The 20,218-nt window shown below is 45.0% G+C and overlaps 1 protein-coding gene and 1 pseudogene across 1 annotated transcript; both read right to left on the bottom strand.

The window, feature by feature from the left end:
• Positions 1-2,034: 2,034 nt before the first annotated feature.
• LOC119922198 (olfactory receptor 4A8-like) lies at positions 2,035-3,362 on the bottom strand. The gene is made up of 2 exons (XM_038742171.1): positions 2,873-3,362; positions 2,035-2,162 (listed from the first exon to the last, which is right to left on the bottom strand). Exons 1-2 carry the CDS (start codon positions 3,360-3,362, stop codon positions 2,035-2,037), a joined length of 618 nt encoding a protein of 205 aa, XP_038598099.1.
• A 12,186-nt stretch (positions 3,363-15,548) lies between these two features.
• Positions 15,549-19,894, bottom strand: LOC119922211 (annotated as a pseudogene).
• Positions 19,895-20,218: the final 324 nt, after the last annotated feature.

Raw genomic sequence — 20,218 nt, 5'->3', positions numbered from 1 at the left:
AGTTCCGTTTTAGATATATTGAGTTCAAGGTAGCAGCTGGTTTTCCATGTGCGTATGTCGTAGAAGCACTGATTTCCTACTAAATCCTTGTCCACTCACTTTGCTCCTCTAATACTAACCTTCTCATTGTACTTCAATCTCACCGTTCTAGCCACTAACCTCTTGCCCACATCCTCTCTCCGCCCTGGCCTGCAAATCTGACAGACCACCAGTCACTCCAACTTCAAAGCCTCATTAAAATTGTAACTTCTTCAAGATGTTTTCCCCACCTAGGCCCTCATTTCCCCTATACCCTCTCCTTTCTGTTTTCCTTTTGCACTTTGATTTGTACCTTTTAAGCACAAAATATTAATCTCACCCTAAGCCCGCAATGCTTATGTACGTATTCACAATTTATTTTAATACCTGTCTCCCTCCCCCAGGCTGTAAACTCCTTGTGCGCTGGTAACATGCCTACCAAATCTATGGTATTGTACTTCCCCAAGCGCCTAGTGCTCTGCACATAATAAGTACTTAAAATATATCATTAATTGGTTGATTAATTCAAATAAACGTTTGGCCTCCACATTTGAAAGGGGATGTGGAGAACGTGAAAAGTTGAGAAGAGTAGCATAAAGACATAGGTTTAAGAAACAAAACACTCATGAGGAAAAACTAAGGAACTGGGATTATTCAGATTGGAGAAGACTAAGGTGAGTTAATTGTTTTCTTCAAATACGTGAATGGCTTTTACATGCAGATTGGTGATTAATTGCTCTTGATATCCGCTGAGGAAAGAATAAGACAAAGGGCCTCAAAGACATCCTAAGAAATTTAAATTGCTTTTGAAAAATAATTTCCTGACAGTAAGAGCCACTTGGCAGCATAATGGTGTGCTGACAGAGACTTCGAACCTAATATTTTCCAGAGAGGCACAGATCCCATGGCTTAGTGGAAAAGGCACGGGCTTGGGAGTCAGAGGTCATGGATTCTAATCCCAGCTCCACTACTTGTCAGCTGTATGACTTTGGGCAAGTCACCTAACTTCTCTGTGTCTCAGTTACCTCATCTGTAAAGTGGGGATGAAGACTGTGACCCCCCCATGGTACAACCTAATAACCTTGTACCTACCCCAGCGTTTACAACAGTGCTTTGCACATTGTAAGCTCTTAACAAATACCATCATTATTATTATCATCATTATCCCCAGTGCATTTTGATAATGTACAGAGGCAGGGGGAAAGATTATATTTTTATGATATTTAAGTACTTCCTATGTGCTTACTATTGTACTCTCCCAAGTGCTTAGTACAGTGATTTCTACAAAGAAAGTGCTCAACAAGTACAATTGAATGAATGAATGAATGAATGAATGTGTTGGGCACTGTTCTAAGCACTGGGGTAGATACAAGTTAATCAGGTCGACACAGTCTCTATCCCATATGAGGCTGACAGTAAAAGCAGAAGGGAGAACAGATACTGATTATCCAATTGAGGAAACTGAGGCATCTAGACGTGACTTGCCCAAGTTGAACTCCCTGAGGTCCTTTCCACTCCTCTGAGTCTATGAAGAGAAAGAAACATTCTTAAATCCACATAAAAATGTCTATTCTTCAGATATATTCAGACACAATTCACATTATTGTCCGGATTCCTGTAGGCCACTTTGTACTTTCTCCGTTATAGTGCGGGAGAGGGATTTAAAAGACGTCCAGTTACAGGAGCAACTACGTATTGAGAAGAACTTTGGATGGACCATCGAGTCATGTGCTCCACACTCACACTGACCGAAAACTGGTCTCCAAACCACTAAACTCCAAGAGGAAGAAGATAGCAGCCAAGAAATCTAGCAGGTTCTAGTTAGGAATGTTGCTAGGAACCCTGCTTAAAAAAATAAATCAAATCACAAATACCAATGGAAATAACGCGGTGAAGCTGTTGCAGGCAACTGTTTAGACATTGGACAAGGCCAAGAGAAACCATCAAGAGTGGTGTGATGCAAATGACCCAGAAATGAAAGAGCTATGTGCAGCTTGCTATGAGACATTGATGGCCCTAGTGGCACCTTGCAGCATCTGAGAACTCAGACAGGAATAAAGCTTTCAGAAACCTGTTCTGTGACTTGCAAACCAAATTCAGGAACAGGAATGACAGGTGGTGAGATGCCCGTACGTAAGAAATTGCTACAAAATAAAAAATATTTGCACTTCACTCAGGTGTCCTTTGAACACAGAATAAGCATTAGAAGAGGCTTTCCCAGACTAATCCCCCATCCTCTTCTGCCTCCCCCTCCCTTCCCCATCCCCCCAACTCACTCCCTGTCCTCTATTCCCCTCCGCGACCCACAGCACTTGTGTTTATATGTACATGTTCATAATAATGATTCTATTTATTTTTATTAATGGTGTGCATATATTCATAATTCTATTTATTTCTAATGATGCTACTGATGTTTGTTTACTACTTTTGATGTCTATCTCTCCCTTATGGACTGTGAGCCCCTTGTGGGCAGGGATTGTCTCTATTTGTTGCTGAATTGTACTTCCCAAGTGCTTAAGTACAGTGCTCTGCACACAGTAAGCACTCAATAAATGCATTTGAATGTATGATTCTGTTGCTCTTTTTGTACTCCATATCAATAAATTTATTTTCACTCTGGCTTTTTCACAACCCGATTTGCTTGTATCAACCACAGCACCTAGTACAGTGCCTTGCACATAGTAAGCACTTGAGAAATATCACTATTATTATTATTGTTATTATGTCAATTTAAAATGGCTTTCCTCCTCCAGAGCTTCTTCATAGCATCTTTTACCTCACATTTCTCAGAATGTAGATTAAGGATTCAGCATAGGGGTGATAATATAAAGAATACAGTCATTGATTTATCTACGAGGACGGTGCACCCAGGCCTCATGTACATGAAAAAGCAGGGAACCCCAGTGACGTGGGAGCTGCAGCTCTGGAGGGTTGTGTGTCTTTTCTAAAGTGAGGGATTTCAGGGAGCGCAGGATAACTGCATAGGAGAGGAGTAGCAAGAGAAAGATGATCGCACAGATGGCCCCACCATTGCGAGGCACTGATAGGCCAATGAAGTAGGTATCAGTGCAGTCGAGTTCCAATAGAGGGTATGTATCACAGAAAAAGTGGTCAATGACGTTGGGGCCATATAAAGGCAACCGAAACATAAAAAGAAGTTGTTCCATTGAGTGCAGAAAGCCTCCCTCCCAGGGCAATCCCACCATAGGTCCACAATCCCACCGATTCATGGTGGACATACAGTACAGAGGTTTACAAATGGCCGTGTAGTGGTCATAGGACATGACCACCAGGGCAAAGACCTCAGCACATCCAAATAAGTGTTCCACAAAGAACTGGATCATTACAGCCTTTGAAGGAGATAGTTTTCTTCTCATAGAGTAAATCTATGATCATCTTGGGGGCTGTGGCAGTAGAGTAAAAGTAATCCACCAAGGGCAGTTAGGCAAGAAAGAAGTATATGGGGGAGCATAGATTCTGGCTAGCGATTACTGTAACCACAATGAGCAGGTTCCTCCCTATAGTCATCTTTATAGGCATATAGATGATGAAAAAAACACAAATAACACTTTCTGCAACTCAGAATTCTGGGAAAATCCCAAGAGAATGGATTCAGTCACATAGTTTTTATTTTCCATCTCTTCCTGTGGAGGAGGTCAGCTCTGAAGTGAGAGCCTGTTTAACCTGCAAATATAATGAAAATTACAAATGAGAAAGTCTTAGATATAAGCAGAGCTGCTCTTCGTAGGACTTCAAAGGTTCCATTTCTATTATCTCATTTCTTCCCTGCAAACTCTGTGTGAATTAGATGGAACTCTATTTAGCTTCTTCATTTTACAAAGGGGAAATGAGGTTTAGTGCAGTACAATAGCAACTCAATTGCTGAATTTCAATTAGAGGGCAAAAAAAAGCAGATAAAAACCAGGACCCAGTGGAATGTCCTTGCTGCATCAGTGAATTCACATTCAGGTAGCCAGCTCAGTTAAAACAATAAGCTTTCCTGTGTCTGATTAGAGCATGAAAAATTTTCAAAAGTTGATGCATGAAATTTTAACGTTCAAACAGATTATCTACAATGCTATTTGACTGTCTTCACCTTGTGGACAGGGAACCTGTCTACCAATTCTGTTATACAGTACTGTCCCAAATGCTTAGTACAGTGACAGGACACAGAAAGCGCTCAATGCTCAGAGAAGCAGCATGGCTCAATAGAAAGATCCCGGGCTTTGGAGTCAGAGGTCATTGGGTTCAAATCCCTGCTCTGCCAATTGTCAGCCGTGTGACTTTGGGCAAGTCACCTCACTTCTCTGTGCCTCAGTTACTTCATCTGTAAAATGGGGATGAAGACTGTGAGCCCCCCCGTGGGACAACCTGATCACCCTGTAACCTCCCCAGCGCTTGGAACCATGCTTTGCACATTGTAAGTGCTTAATAAATACCATTATAATAAATATGATTGATTGATTGAATTATAAATATGGCAAATGAAATACCTGTACCTGAGATAAAAATATTCCTTGTTACGGTGCTCTAGTATTGTCATCAAACAATTCCTGAATGCTGATATTGTCCAAATGCTTTAGAATATACAGTCCTTGCCAAACTTAATTTTTAAACTTCTAATATGTTTTTGTTCATTTCTTTATTTTTCAAGTAAATAAAATAGTGATAAGAAAGTATTAATTCCCTGTTTTGGGGTTTTATTTATGGAATTTTTATGGAATTTTTATGGAATTTGTTAAGCACTTACTACGTGTCAGGCTGTGTACTAAGTGCTTGAATAGATACAAGATTAAGGATACAAGGATTGGTCCCAGTCCCTGTCCTACACAAGGCTCACCATTTTAATTCTCATTTTACAGATTAGATAACTGATGCCCAGAGAAATTACGTGACTTGACCAAGGTCATACAGAAGGTAATTGGCAAATTTGGGATTAGAACCCAGGCCTTCTGACTCCCGGGCCCATGCTTTTCCGTTAGGACACACAGCTCTCCTGTTCAATAGCTTAGGAAGTTCATAACAAGCAGGTGGTACACTTATCCTGTCAACAATGGTCTTACAGAAGTGTGAAGAATGTCTTTGCTGGATTCAACAAACATATGAATTCTCATATAGCTTAACCTGAGCTGAATTTTTTAATTTCCCTGGGACCTGCCATGATAACCATGAAGTTTTGCAGTTGTGACTTCACAAAGAGGCTGAGAAAACAAATATTCATATCAACATATTTTAAACAGCTATACACCACTAAACACATTCAAGAGCTTATGTTCAAGTAGATTCAATGAGAGGAGAAACTTGTGACACATTATTTGGAAGACTAAAACTCAAAAAGCAAGTCGAACTGGGAAGACATATCTTTTGCTACTTCCAAAGATGACGATGTTATTTCTCTAGCTTTGAAAAGCTTAAGTGGCAAACTACCTTCGATAGATAAGGACAGTACTTCTTGTAAATGGAGAGCCTTGTTTATAGAGAACTATTTTAATAATCCTTTCTATAAATCTTTCCCTGTGGCCTCAATTATTTCTGCTTTTGTCTTGGAGACCATGCTATCAGACCTAATACAAGAAAAACTTTTACATTTTGCCTAATACCTTTTTTGCTATGGTGTTGATTTAGGAAACATGTCCCATCCATAGCTCTGGGAGACCATAAACAGTAGAAAAGGACTTTTTCAATCTCTAGTGTTAGAAATCCTTTCTTCCATTCTGAGATGCTTTCAGAAAATTATTTTCACTTCCAGGGCTAACTCCATGAACATCCAAGGGTCTGATGAATACCATACATCTAATGGCACCAAATCTTCCTTTTGAAAAAGGCTTGCCAAAAAAAGACTAAATTGGATTTTTCTTGGAACAAACATGCATGTCCCCATTTGGGGGATTTAACTGACCTTGGGAAGTTTCACTTCTGCTTCCTTGAAGAGAACTTTATAGAAAATGTTCACAAGGAGTTGAACACCATGATGTGAATGACCTTAATCCACTCTGAACAACAACAGCAACAACAGAGCTTAATCATTCTCACAGTGGTATTTCCCCCCTGGCTGAACTTACTGAGGATTTTATCAGTGCCCAGGGAATTTTCTACCTTCTATGCCATTCTGCTATGGTATGTAACATCTGCAGAGATTCTTCAAAGATGAATGCATCCATAGGCTAAGCAGATGTGAAATAAACAACAAGTTATTTGGCTAGTGGACACTTGCCTGATTTTGTCCTGTTACCTCGTTAAAGGAGATCTGACTGGGCAAAATATTTCATATTTCCTAGGTATTGAAGATACACTAAAAATGCCCCGATAAAGCAACAGCAGCTGAACTTTCATTACTTCATTCAATGGTATTTATTAAGCATTTACTGTGTGCAAAGCACTGTACTAAGCACTTAGGAAAGTACAGTATAACAACAAACACATTGCCTGCCCATAACAACTTCACAGTCTACAGGAAACCGAAGGAATAGCTTTGATATCTCCATAGCAGTGAAGCCCAGTGTTTCTTCAATCAATTCATTATTGGAATTTATTGAGTGTCTGCTGTATACAGAACAATCAATCAACTGTATTTATTGAGCATTTACTTTGGACAGCACACTGAGCTAAGTACCTAGGAGAGGAGAGTTGACAAGACCCCCGACCTCAAGGAGGTTGCAATAGATGGGGGGAGACAAACATTAAAATAAATTACAGGTAAGGGAAGCAACTGAGTATAAAGATATATATACATACATGTCATGGATGTGTGAGTACAAAGCATTGTACTAAGCACTTGGGATAGTAAAATAATTATAGGAATGATAGTTACTAGGGAGCCAAGCACCGTATAAAAAACTGGAGTTGATGTAATCAATCAGTCAACCAATCAGTAGCATTTATTGAAAGCTAACTGTGTACAGGACACTGTACTAAGTGCTAGGGAGAGTACAACACGACAATATAACAGACACACTCCCTGTGAACACTGATCTTACAGTCTAGAGGGGGGAGACAGACATTAATATAAATGAATAAATTACGGATGTGTGCATAAGTGCTATGGGGCTGGGTCGGGGGATGAATGAGGGGAGAAAGTCAAGAGTGAAATGAGAGTTTAGTCAGGGAAGGCCTCCTGGAGGGGTTATGCCTTCAATGAGGCTTTGAAAGTGGGGAGAGTAAATGTCTGTTGGATAGGAAGAGGGAGGGCATTCCAGGCCAGAGGTAGGAAATGATGATGATGATGATGGTATTTGTTAAGCGCTTACTATGTGCCAAGAACTGTTCTAAGGGCTGGTAATCAGGTTATCCCACCTGTGTCTCACAGTCGTAATTCCCATTTTACAGCTGAGGTAACTGAGTCACAGAGAAGTGGCTTGACATGAAGAGGACATGGGTGAGGGTTTAGCAGTGAGATAGATGAGATCAAGATAGAAAGAGAAGGTTTACATAAGAGGAATGAAGTGTGTAGGCTGGGTTGTAGTAGGAGAGTAGCAAGGTGAGGTACGAAGAGGCAAGGTGATGGGATGCTTTAAAGCCAATGGTACGGAGCTTCTGCTTTACATTACCACAATTTAAGCGGATCAGACACAATTCCAGTCCCTTTTAAGGCTCCCAGTCTAAGACAGAAGGAGGACAGGGATCGTATTCCCATTTTTACAGATAAGGAAACTGAAGCACAGTGAAGTTAAGTAGGAAGGAAGCTGGCCTGGAGGAAAGAGAACGGGCCTGGGAGTCAGATGAACTGGGTTCTAATCCTGGCTCTGTCTGCTGTGTAACCTTGGATAAGTCATTGAGCTTCTCCGTACCTCAATTACCAATCAGTAAAATGGGATCAAATCCTACCCCCTCCTACTTAGACTATCAACCTTATGTGGGATGTGGACTGAGTCCAGGGCTCTGTTGCCCGGAGCTTAGTACAGTGCCAAACACTTACTACAGTGCCTGTCATATAGTAGGTACTTAACAAATATCGTAATTATTATAGTCTGGTATCCACCCCAGTGTTTGTACAGTGCTTGGAACATTGTAAGTGCTTAATAAAAGCACTTTGAGAAGCAGCATGGCTCAGTAGAAAAGAGCATGGGCTTTGGAGTCAGAGGTCATAGGTTCAAATCCTGGCTCTGCCAATTGTCAGCTGTGCGACTTTGGGCAAGTCACAACTTCTCTGTGCCTCAGTTACCTCACCTGTAAAATGGGGATTGAGACTGTGAGACTCACGAGGGAAAACCTGATAATCTTGTAACGTCCCCATCGCTTAGAACAGTGCTTTGCACATAGTAAGTACTTAATAAATGCCATTATTATTATTATTAGTAGTAGTAGTAGTAGTAGTAGTAGTAGTAGTAATAAGTACCACAAAAATAGTGACTTGCCCAAGGTAACACAGTACGTGGAAGAATCAATCAATCAATCGTATTTATTGAGCGCTTACCGTGTGCAGAGCACTGTACTAAGCGCTTGGGAAGTACAAGTTGACAACATATAGAGACAGTCCCTACCCAACAGTGGGCTCACAGTCCAGAAGGGGGAGGCAGAGAACAAAACCAAACACATTAACAAAATAAAATAAATAGAATAGATATGTACAAGTAAAAAAAATAAATAAATTAATAGAGTAACAAATACGTACAAACATATATACATATATACAGGTGCTGTGGGGAAGGGAAGGAGGTTAGATGGGGGGATAGAGAGGGGGACGAGGGGAGAGGAAGGAAGGGGCTCAGTCTGGGAAGGCCTCCTGGAGGAGGTGAGCTCTCAGTAGGGCCTTGAAGGGAGGAAGAGAGCTAGCTTGGCGGATATGCGGAGGGAGGGCATTCCAGTCCAGGAGGATGACGTGGGCCGGGAGTCGACGGCAGGACAGGCGAGAACGAGGCACGGTGAGGAGATTAGCGGTAGAGGAGCAGAGGATGCGGGCTGGGCTGTAGAAGGAGAGAAGGGAGGTGAGGTAGGAGGGGGCGAGGTGATGGAGAGTCTTGAAGACGAGGGTGATGAGTTTCTGCCTGATGCGCAGATTGATTGGTAGCCACTGGGGATTTTTGAGGAGGGGAGTAACATGCCCAGAGCGTTTCTGGACAAAGACAATCCAGGCAGCGCCGTGAAGTATGGATTGAAGTGGGGAGAGACACCAGGATGGGAGATCAGAGAGAAGGCTGATGCAGTAGTCCAGACGGGATAGGATGAGAGCTTGAACGAGCAGGGTAGCAGTATGGATGGAGAGGAAAGGGCGGATCTTGGCAATGTTGTGGAGCTGAGACTGGCAGGTTTCGGTGATGGCTTGGATATGAGGGGTGAATGAGAGAGCAGAATCGAGGATGACACCAAGGTTGCGGGCTTGTGAGACGTGAAGGATGGTAGTGCCGTCAACAGTGATGGAAAAGTCAGGGAAAGGGCAGGGTTTGGGCGGGAAGACAAGGAGTTCAGTCTTGGACAAGTTGAGTTTTAGGTGGCGGGCAGACATCCAGAAGGAGATGTCCTGAAGGCAGGAGGAGATGCGAGCCTGGAAGGAGGGGGAGAGAGCAGGGGCAGAGATGTAGATTTGGGTGTCATCAGCGTTGAGATGATAGCTGAAGCTGTGAGAGTGAATGAGGTCACCAAGGGAGTGAGTGTAGATAGAGAACAGAAGGGGACCGAGAACTGTACCTTGGGGAACCCCCACAGTAAGGGGATGGGAGGGGGAGGAGGAGTCAGACTGGAGGGGGTCGAGGGGAGAGTTGGTGTTGAGGAATTCGAGGAAGCGCGTGTAGACAACTCGTTCTAGGAGTTTGGAAAGGAATGGTAGGAGGGAGATGGGGCGATAACTAGAAGATGAGGTGGGGTCAAGAGAGGGTATTTTTAGGATGGGAGAGACATGGGCATGTTTGAAGGCAGAGGGGAAGGAACCAGTGGAGAGTGTGCGGTTGAAGATGGAAGTTAAGGAGGGGAGAAGGGATGGAGCGAGAGATTTCATGAGATGAGAGGGAATGGGGTCAGAAGCACAGGTGGCCGGAGTAGCACTTGAGAGGAGGGAGGAGAGCTCCTCTGAGGATACTGCTGGGAAGGATGGGAGAATAGCAGAGAGTGTTTAGAGCCGGGGGGTTGGGGAAGGGGGGGATTGACTTTGGGGAGCTCGGACTTAATAGATTTAATTTTATTAATGAAGTAGGAGGCCAGATCCTTGGGTGTGAGGGAAGGAGGAGGGGGAGAAACCGGGGGCCTGAGAAGGGAATTGAACGTGTGGAAGAGCTGACAGGGATGACGGGCATGGGTGTCAATAAGGGAGGAGAAATAGTTTTGTCTGGCAGAGGAGAGGGCAGAGCTAAGACAGGAAAGGATAAACTTGAAGTGAACGAGGTTGGCATGGTGTTTAGAATTTCGCCAGCAGCGTTCGGCAGCTCGAGTATAAGAGCGAAGGAGGCGGACAGTGGCAGTGATCCAGGGCTGTGGGTTAGTGGTACGAGAGCGGCAAAGGGAAAGGGGAGCGAGTGAGTCTAGCTGAGTAGAAAGGGTAGACTTGAGCGCAGTAATCTGATCATCAAGTTTGGGTACAGAGGAGAGGGAGGAGAGGTGGGGTGTGAGGCGCTCAGAAGATGGATGGGATCAAGAGAGCGGAGATCTCTGTGAGGGAGTAATATGTATTTACATGGTTTAAGAAGGATTTAAACCTCAGGTCGCTTGACTCCCAGACCAGTACTCTTTCCCCTAGGTCATGCGTTCTGCTTCTCACATAAAATGAAAATCCCTGCCCTCAAGAGGCTTGTAATTTAAATTCCAGATGATACCAAGTAATAGAGTATATGTCTTGAGATACTTCCCAAGGTAATATCTCACATCGAAAAATAATTGATGTTGTCATTGGTAATGACACACGGTATTCTTCGTTCTGAAAGGGCTAGCGAAGGTCATCATTAAGCCTCTTGCAGGTAATTTAATTCTTCAGAAGATGGACATCAAACCATCTGCACAATTTAACTGATATTTTTGGTACCTCATGATACTTGGATTTGGAGAAGTAACATGGCCTAGTAGAAAGACCACAGGCCTGGGAGTCAGAAGACATAAATTCTAATACTGCCTCTGACACTTGTTTCCTGTGTTACCGTGGGCAAGTTGCTTAACCTCATGGTGCTTCAGTTTCCTCAAGTGTAAAATGGAGGTTCTGCCTCCTGCTTGGACTGTGAACCCTATGTGGGACAGACACTGTCCAACCAGATTAGCTTGTGTCTACTCCGGGGCTCAATACAGCATTTGGCACTTAATAAGGGCTTATCAAATACCGCAGTTTTCATAATTTTCCATGATTCTTCTAATCATTATTATTGTGTTTAGTAATGGTCAGATTAGCATTCTACATCATGTATAGCAACAATAATCTGAATAATTTTTAGGTTTCACTGTCAAAGAGTAATACTGTGTTGGAGTATAGTCAAGATGGGTTTTGTTCCATCTGAAAGTGGGTGGCTATTTGGTGATTAAAAAGCTGATGCAGGACCCACTTGGGCAGGCATGGACAATTCTTTCTGATTTTCCAAGGTCCAGGTTGTCTCTAAGGTTTCCTCCCTTTTTCTTCATCACAGAATGCTGACTCTGCTGCATCAAGTCTATCCAAATCCCAATAAAAATCTCTCTTCTCCTTCATGTTTAAAGTCATTGCAATGACACGCTGGACATATTTATTTCGCTTATTGAGTATATAATCCTAAGTGTTCTCCAATCTACCAAAATGATCTGTTTTCCCTTCTATTCTTTCCTTAAGAGCATTCTAATTTCCACTAGAATGTACTGAAAGCATTTTTTAATCAATGTGCATAATGAGAAGGAAGACTTATTAAACGCATACAGGAAATGACATTCATTGATCCGCCAATTCAGAATACATTAAAACCTTCAAGTACCGTTCTTTTAGAAGAGATTATGGCACAGTGATTTCCCTTAAAGCATCTGAAGATGCCCCTGGTTTCTTCCTTCTCCCACTGAAAAAACCCGAAACCATAATTCTCAGAAAGTGAATCACTTCTCTCCTGAAGTCATTATTTGGTTCCATAACTTCCTCATAGCATTTTTCACCTCCACATTTCTCACACTGAAGATCAATGGTTTTAGCATGGGAGTAATGAAAACGTAGAATATGGCCACTGCTTTATCCATGGGGAAGGTGGATGCAGGCCTCATGTAGATGAAGATAGAGGGAATGAAGAACAGCATGACAACCTTGACGTCACAGCCAAAAGTGGAGAGGGCTTTGTGCCTTCCCTCTGAACTATAACCTTTTAGGGATTTCAAGATGACCACATAGGAGACGACAAACATGAGGAAACAGACAGTGTAGATCAGGCCACTATTGACAGCCACCAACAGGCCCATGACGTAGGTGTCTATGAAGGCAAGTTCCAACAAATGGTACATGTCACAGAAAAAATGATCAATGATATTGAGACTACAAAGGGCAGACGGAATAGGAAGAGAATCTGAATTATTTAATGAAAGAAGCCCCCTACCCAGGCCACCCCAACCAGTAGGGTACACACCTGCCGGTCCATGATGATCAAATAGTGCAGGGGTTTGCAGATGGCCATATAATGATCAAAGGCCAGCAAAATGAAAAGGATGACCTCTGTCCCTCCAAAGAAGCGTGATTGAAAGAGCTCGACCATAAAGAAATCATAGGAGATGGCTTTCCTGGCAGACAAGTAGTCTAAAATCATTTTGGAAGTAGTAGAAGAGGGGTAGAAGGCATGTATGAAAGGTAAGTAACAGAGGAAGTAGTACATAGGGGAGCTGAGATTCTGGCTGGCCTTGATGGTTATGACCACAAGCAGGTTTCCTAAAAGAGTTACCAGGTAGATGATTAGGAACAAAAAAAATAAAAGATTCTACAACTATGAATTCTGGATAAGTCCCAAGAGAATTAATTCGGTCACATATTTCCTTTTTTCCATTGATTCAGTGTTGGTGATGAACATACCGGTGAGCATGCACAACAGAGAACTGGTTTACCTGAAAAGATAAAAATAATTTAATTTCTTTGGCACCATTTTTTCCCCATGGAACCCAAGTTACTTTATTTCTTTACCTAGTATTTCACTCATTCATGAAACATCGTGGTCCCATTTGACAGAAAGAAAAATCAAGCCAAGTGACTTGCATTATATCCTACCTTCGGGCACGGGTTATCCATCAATCAATGGTATTTACTGAGTCCTTTCTCTGTTCAGAAAGCACTAAGTACTAAGCACTAAGTGCTTAGATACGCTGAATCTGGTATTCTTTCCCCTTAGTTCAGAGCTTATCAATCAACATGGCTACTACCATTGGTAGCATTTCATTTGGATTTTCCCCCTTTATTCACCCCTCCCTCAGCCCGACAGAAGTTATGTACCTAACTGTAATTTATTTATTTATAATTAATGTTGGTTTCCCCCTCTTGATTGTAAGCTCAATGTGAGCAGGGAACATGTTTACCACATTTGTTGTATTTTCCTAAGCACTTAGTGCAGTGCTTGAGGATCAGCGTTGCCTACTGGAAAGGGCACGGACTTGGGAGTCAGAGGTCCTGGGTTCTAATCTCAACTCTGTTACTTGTCAGCTGTGTGACCTTGGGCAAGTCACTTAACTTCTCTGTGCCTCAGTTACCTCATCTGTAAAATGGGGATGAAGACTGTGAGCCCCCCGTGGGACAACCTGATCACCTTGTAACCTCCCCAGCGCTTAGAACAGTGCTTTGTACATAGTAAGCGGTTAGTAAATGTCATTATTATTATTATTATTAGAAGGGGGAGATAGACAGCAAAACAAAACAAGTAGACAGGTGTCAATTCCATTAGAATAAATAGAATTATAGCTACATACACATCATTAATAAAATAGAGTAATAAATATGTACAGATATACACAAGTGCTGTGGGAAGGGGAACTAGGGCAGAGGGAGGAAATGGGGCGATGGTGACGGGAGAAGGAGGAGAGGAAAAATGGGGGGCTCAGTCTGGGAACGTCTCCTGGAGGATGTGAGCTCTCAGTAGGGCTTTGAAGGGAGGAAGAGAGTTAGGTTGGCACATATGTGGAGGGAGAGCATTCCAGGCCAGAGGCAGGACGTGGGCCAAGTGTTAGATGCAGTCCCAGTCCCACATGAGCCTCACAGCTGAAGTATGAGGGCATAGGATTAAATCCCCATATTACGGATGAGGAAACCGAGGCACAGAGAAGTAAAAGGACTTAACGAAGATCACACAGCAAAGTGGTAAAGCAAGGATTAAAAATCCAGGGCATCTGACTCCCAGGCCTGTGATTTTCCCACCATGCTGTTTATTATCCTCATTTTAGCACAGAAAACGGAGGCCAAACCAAACCAGGTTTAGAACCCAGGTTCACTGACCCCTGGCCCTGGCCTCTTAGCCCTCATCCACTTCCCATGCTTTCAGAGGGCAGTGGCCCCTCCTTAACTCTCCTTTCCATCACCCATTCCTTCACCCATCAAACCACACCTGCTCCCTCCCCACCTTTATCTCAGACCCTTTTCTCAGCCACTTGAGTAAGTGACCATCAGCAGCCCCAGCTGAACACCACACCACACTGAGCCTCACCACAGAATCTCCCCCAACCCATGCACACACCATGCTCAATCAGCCTCCCCCACTAACAGGGCTGGGAGTGAGTAGAGGAACAAGGGCATCAGTATCTCTAACTGTTGAGCACCCATTATGGGCAGAGCACCAGATTGGACACCTCCCCTCGGCAGAGCATTGAGCTGGATGCCTATTGTGGGCAGAGCACTGGGCTATACCTTCATCAGACGGGTCTGCCTGAGGTGGCAAGGGCCGACATCTACAGTGAGTATCCAAGTTCCTACTCGGGAATCCTGCCAGCAAAGGGCCAGAGACCTCGATTTTCAAACTCCTGCATGTGAGAATCTTCCTCCCCATGCCCGTCCCACTCCATAATCTCTGGATGGGAGCCCAAATACAGCTCGTTTTAGCCAGTCGGGACAAGAACCTGAATCGCCCATGGATTCTGCCTGACATTTTTGGTGCCTTGTGAACCATTGATTTTGGCAGGTTGCCACAGCCACAATCTCTAAAAACTGCTGAAATCAGCATGGAGCCTACTCATACAAAATCCACTCGGGCTTCACCCCAAGGCAATTCGCCCAACAGGTAGGTAGCATCTCGAGGGTCCTGACACTAGAGTTGGTCACCATCTGCTCCGGTCCTCCCCACCGGCATTATGCACCCAGCGGGCTACAGGCCGGCGCTCATGGGAACTGGGCAGACTTTAGCAGACAGTCACTTCCGGTCACCTTTCGGGACTGGAGCCCCACGCCTATCCAAAGAGTACAGAGCAGAGTCCTCGCGCCCCACCCCCATACTGCTCTCCATCTCCAGGATGAGGGCCGGGCCTCGGGAGCAGGAACTTGGGAGTTTGAGGGTTGGGAACGTTGCAGAGAGTGCCATAGCCGGGACTTCCCAGCTCGCACTTTTAATACAACCTGAAAGCGACTCAACATTACAAGCGGGTGAGAAGCTGCCAAAATGCCAGCTGTGTTCGGTACAGCCCGTCCCCCACCTCCTAGGCAGCTAGTCCCTCCGAAGTGGGATAGTCTCCTCCTGGATGCAGATCTTCAGGGCATCCCCAGTGTATACGTTCCTCTCAGAGGCGGAGATGAAGACATCTTTGACCAGCTGCAGGGCCTTCCCCAAGGTCAAGGGAATGTGCTCCACGTTCTGCATGTTCTTGAAACCTATCTTGCCAAATCCAACGGCTCCTGCTCTATCCTAATCCTCCTCGACCTCTCAGCTGCCTTCGACACTGTGAACCACCCCCTTCTCCTCAACACGCTACCCAACTTTGACTTCACAGACTCCGTCCTCTCCTGGTTCTCCTCTTATCTCTCCGGCTGTTCATTCTCATTCCCCTTGATGGGCTGCTCCTTCCCCTCCCATCTCCTTACTGTAGGGGTTCCTAAAGGGTCAGTTCTTGGTACCGTTCTGTTCTCTATCTACACTCACTCCCTTGGTAAACTCATTCACTCCCACAGCTCCAACTATCATCTTTATGCTGATGACACCCAAATCTACATGTCTGCCCCTGCTCCCTCTCCCTCCCGTCAGGCTCGGGTCTCCTCTTGCCTTCAGGACATCTCCATATGGATATCTGTCCGCCATCTGAAACTCAGCATGTCAAAGACTGAACTCCTTATCTTCCCTTTCAAACCCTGCCCTCTCCCTGACTTTCCCAGCACTGTATATGGCACTACCATCCTTCCCGTCTCACAAGCTCGCAACTTTGGTGTCATCCTCCACTCCGCTCTCTCGTTCAGCCCTCACATCCAATCCTCCACCAAAACCTGCCGGTCTCACCTCCGCAGCATCGCCAAGATCCGCCCTTCCCTCTCCATCCAAACTGCTACCTTGCTGGTTCAGTCTCTCATCCTATCCCGACTGGATTACTGCATCAGCCTCCTCTCTGATCTCCCATCCTCCTGTCTCTCACCACTTCAGTCTATACTTCATGCTTCTGCCCGGATCATCTTTGTGCAGAAACGCTCTGGGCATGTTATTCCCCTCCTCAAAATTCTCCAGTAGCAGCTAGTCAACCTACACATCAAGCTAAAACTCTTCACTCTCGGCTTCAAAGCTCTCCATCACCTCGCCCCCTCCTACCTCATCTCCCCTCTCTCTTTCTACAGCCCAGCCCAAACCCTCTGCTCCTCTGCCACTAACCTCCTCACTGTATCTCATTCTCGCCTGCCCGGCCATCGACCCCCGGCTCACGTCTTCCCTCTGGCCTGGAATGCCCTCCTTCCGCATATCAGCCAAGCTAGTTCTCTTCCTCCTTTCAAAGCCCTACTGAGAGCTCATCTCCTCCAGGAGGCCTTCCCAGACTGAGCCCTCTTTTCCTCTCCTCCTCCCCATCCCCACCGCCCTACCTCCTTCCCCTCCCCACAGCACCTGTATATACGTTTGTATAGATTTATTACTCGATTTATTTTACTTGTACATATTTACTATTATATTTATTTTGTTAATGATGTGTGTCTAGCTTCATTTACATTTATTTTTGTGACGACATTTGTTCACACGTTTTGATTTGTTGTCTGTCTCCCCCTCTAGATTGTGAGCCCTTTGTTGGGTAGGGACCGTCTCTACATGTTGCCAACTTGTACTTCCCAAGCGCTTAGTACAGTGCTCTGCACACAGTAAGCGCTCAATAAATACGATTGAATGAATGAATGAATGAATGAATGAATGAATGAATCTGGTTGTCCAGCAGAAGCCTGAGCATGGTGCTTGACGAACCTCCGGCCTTGAAGCTGTCTATCTGGTATGAGGCGATGGGATCGAAGCTTACACTGCACCCTTCCTTTCCTCATCGAGACCCCCGATGATGATGTAGACATAGTACGGGAAGAAGTGCCTCGAATAAAGTATAGTGGACAGCATAGCTTCAATGGCGCTGGTGGTCATGGTCTTGTTGTTGGAGTGTTTGTACATCTTTAATCTTGCTTCAATGGCTCTGGTGAGCGTCAGGCAGTCTCCGTGAAAGCCACATCATCCAATGACCATCCGGTACATTAGTATGTAGCACTTTGGGTTGTCCCGGCTGTGAATTGAATAACCTTCACTCAATCATGTGTCAGAGGCAATGATAGAACAAATCTTCTCCGGCAATTGCCAGGACAGTTACTCCATTGAAAGAGTAGGGCTAGAAGCTCAGCTGGAAGTGGCCGGCGAGGCTGCATGGCTCCAGCTCCTGGTTGGGCTCTGGATACACGGAGGTGGCAGTGAAGGTGGCAGCAGAGAACATCGTGGTCTGGCGGCCAAGGCTGAAGAAGAAGCACAGTCCTTGCTGTCTCACAAGCAAGATGGCAGACCCAGAACCGACCAGAAGCAACATCACGTCTCCCCCCACGCCTCCACAGCCCCCGTCTGTCTTGTGCTTAATCCGGATGGAACTTCATTCTAGATGTTCAGGTGGAAAATCGTCCACCATCTCGTGTTCTGGCTCCTGAGGCCCGAGGGAGGCAACAAATAGGAAATAGTACTTTACTAAGCACTTGCTATGTGCCAGGCACTGATTTAAGCGCTGGGATAGATACAAGGTAATCAGGATGTCCCACGAGGGGCTAACAGTCTTCACCCTCATTTTACAAATGAGGTAACTGAGGCACAGAGAAGTTAAGTGTCTTGCCCAAAGTCACAAGGCTGACAAATGGAAGACGTGGGATTAGATCCCATGATTTCTGATTCTCAAGCCCATCCTCTTTTCATTAAGCCAAGAATCAGCTTGCTGAATTGTTTGTTTTAGAAAACTGTTGTCTCCTTTTAGTAGACAAGGTGTACGTACTGTCAGGTTACGTTTATTCCCTCTTCTCGCTGTGAATACCTCCTATGGCAGAAGTTAGGACAACTAAAAGTTCCTTTCAGACTATCTTGTTTCTATGATTCCACTCCAGATATACTCCCTAATAGGTACGGGGTTCTATTGGTGAAAGGAAACAAATGGCCACAAAGATTTCTGAAAACGTTCATAATCCATAAAACTACCATCTCTGTTTTTTTATTCTCAAAATAGGGGATCCTCTTTCTTGTCCTATTATCAATCAGTCAATCAATCAATGGTATTTATTGAGTCCCTGAAGTGCTATATTCAATGCTTGGGAGAGTACAATACAATAGAGATTGTAAGTTCGCTGTGAGCAGGGAATGTGTCTGCTATGATGTTTCTGTATTTATTCTCCCAAAGTTCTTCATATGGTACTCTGCACATAGTATATGCTCAATAAATATGATTAACTGACTAGAGTAGGTAGACCTGATCCCTGCCCAGAAGGAGGGTACTGACTGGAGGGACTTCCCAGCTCGCACTTTTAATACAACCTGAAAGGGACTCAATCAATCAATCAATCAATCGTATTTATTGAGCGCTTACTATGTGCAGAGCACTGTACTAAGCGCTTGGGAAGTACAAATTGGCAACACATAGAGACAGTCCCTACCCAACAGTGGGCTCACAGTCTAAAAGGGGGAGACAGAGAACAGAACCAGACATACCAACAAAATAAAATAAATAGGATAGAAATGTACAAGTAAAATAAATAAATAAATAAATAAATAGAGTAATAAATATGTACAACCATATATACATATATGCAGGTGCTGTGGGGAAGGGAAGGAGGTAAGATGGGGGGATGGAGAGGGGGACGAGGGGGAGAGGAAGGAAGGGGCTCAGTCTGGGAAGGCCTCCTGGAGGAGGTGAGCTCTCAGCAGGGCCTTGAAGGGAGGAAGAGAGCTAGCTTGGCGGATGGGCAGAGGGAGGGCATTCCAGGCCCGGGGGATGACGTGGGCCGGGGGTCGATGGCGGGACAGGTGAGAACGAGGTACGGTGAGGAGATTAGCGGCGGAGGAGCGGAGGGTGCGGGCTGGGCTGTAGAAGGAGAGAAGGGAGGTGAGGTAGGAGGGGGCGAGGTGATGGAGAGCCTTGAAGCCCAGGGTGAGGAGTTTCTGCCTGATGCGCAGATTGATTGGTAGCCACTGGAGATTTTTGAGGAGGGGAGTAATATGCCCAGAGAGTTTCTGGACAAAGATAATCCGGGCAGCAGCATGAAGTATGGATTGAAGTGGAGAGAGACACGAGGATGGGAGATCAGAGAGAAGGCTGGTGCAGTAGTCCAGACGGGATAGGATGAGAGCTTGAATGAGCAGGGTAGCAGTTTGGATGGAGAGGAAAGGGCGGATCTTGGCAATGTTGCGGAGCTGAGACCGGCAGGTTTTGGTGACGGCTTGGATGTGAGGGGTGAATGAGAGAGCGGAGTCGAGGATGACACCAAGGTTGCGGGCTTGTGAGATGGGAAGGATGGTAGTGCCGTCAACAGAGATGGGAAAGTCAGGGAGAGGACAAGGTTTGGGAGGGAAGACAAGGAGCTCAGTCTTCGACATGTTGAGCTTTAGGTGGCGGGCGGACATCCAGATGGAGATGTCCTGAAGGCAGGAGGAGATGCGAGCCTGGAGGGAGGGGGAGAGAGCAGGGGCAGAGATGTAGATCTGGGTGTCATCAGCGTAGAGATGATAGTTGAAGCCGTGGGAGCTAATGAGGTCACCAAGGGAGTGAGTGTAGATTGAGAACAGAAGGGGACCAAGCACTGAACCTTGGGGAACCCCCACAGTAAGGGGATGGGAGGGGGAGGAGGAGCCTGCAAAAGAGACTGAGAAAGAACGACCAGAGAGATAAGAGGAGAACCAGGAGA

Source organism: Tachyglossus aculeatus, unplaced genomic scaffold, assembly GCF_015852505.1.
Source record: "Tachyglossus aculeatus isolate mTacAcu1 unplaced genomic scaffold, mTacAcu1.pri scaffold_100_arrow_ctg1, whole genome shotgun sequence".
NCBI classification, from domain to species: domain Eukaryota; kingdom Metazoa; phylum Chordata; class Mammalia; order Monotremata; family Tachyglossidae; genus Tachyglossus; species Tachyglossus aculeatus.
The sequence above is the reverse complement of the archived record's forward strand: the minus strand, read 5'-3'. Positions and strand labels throughout refer to the sequence as shown.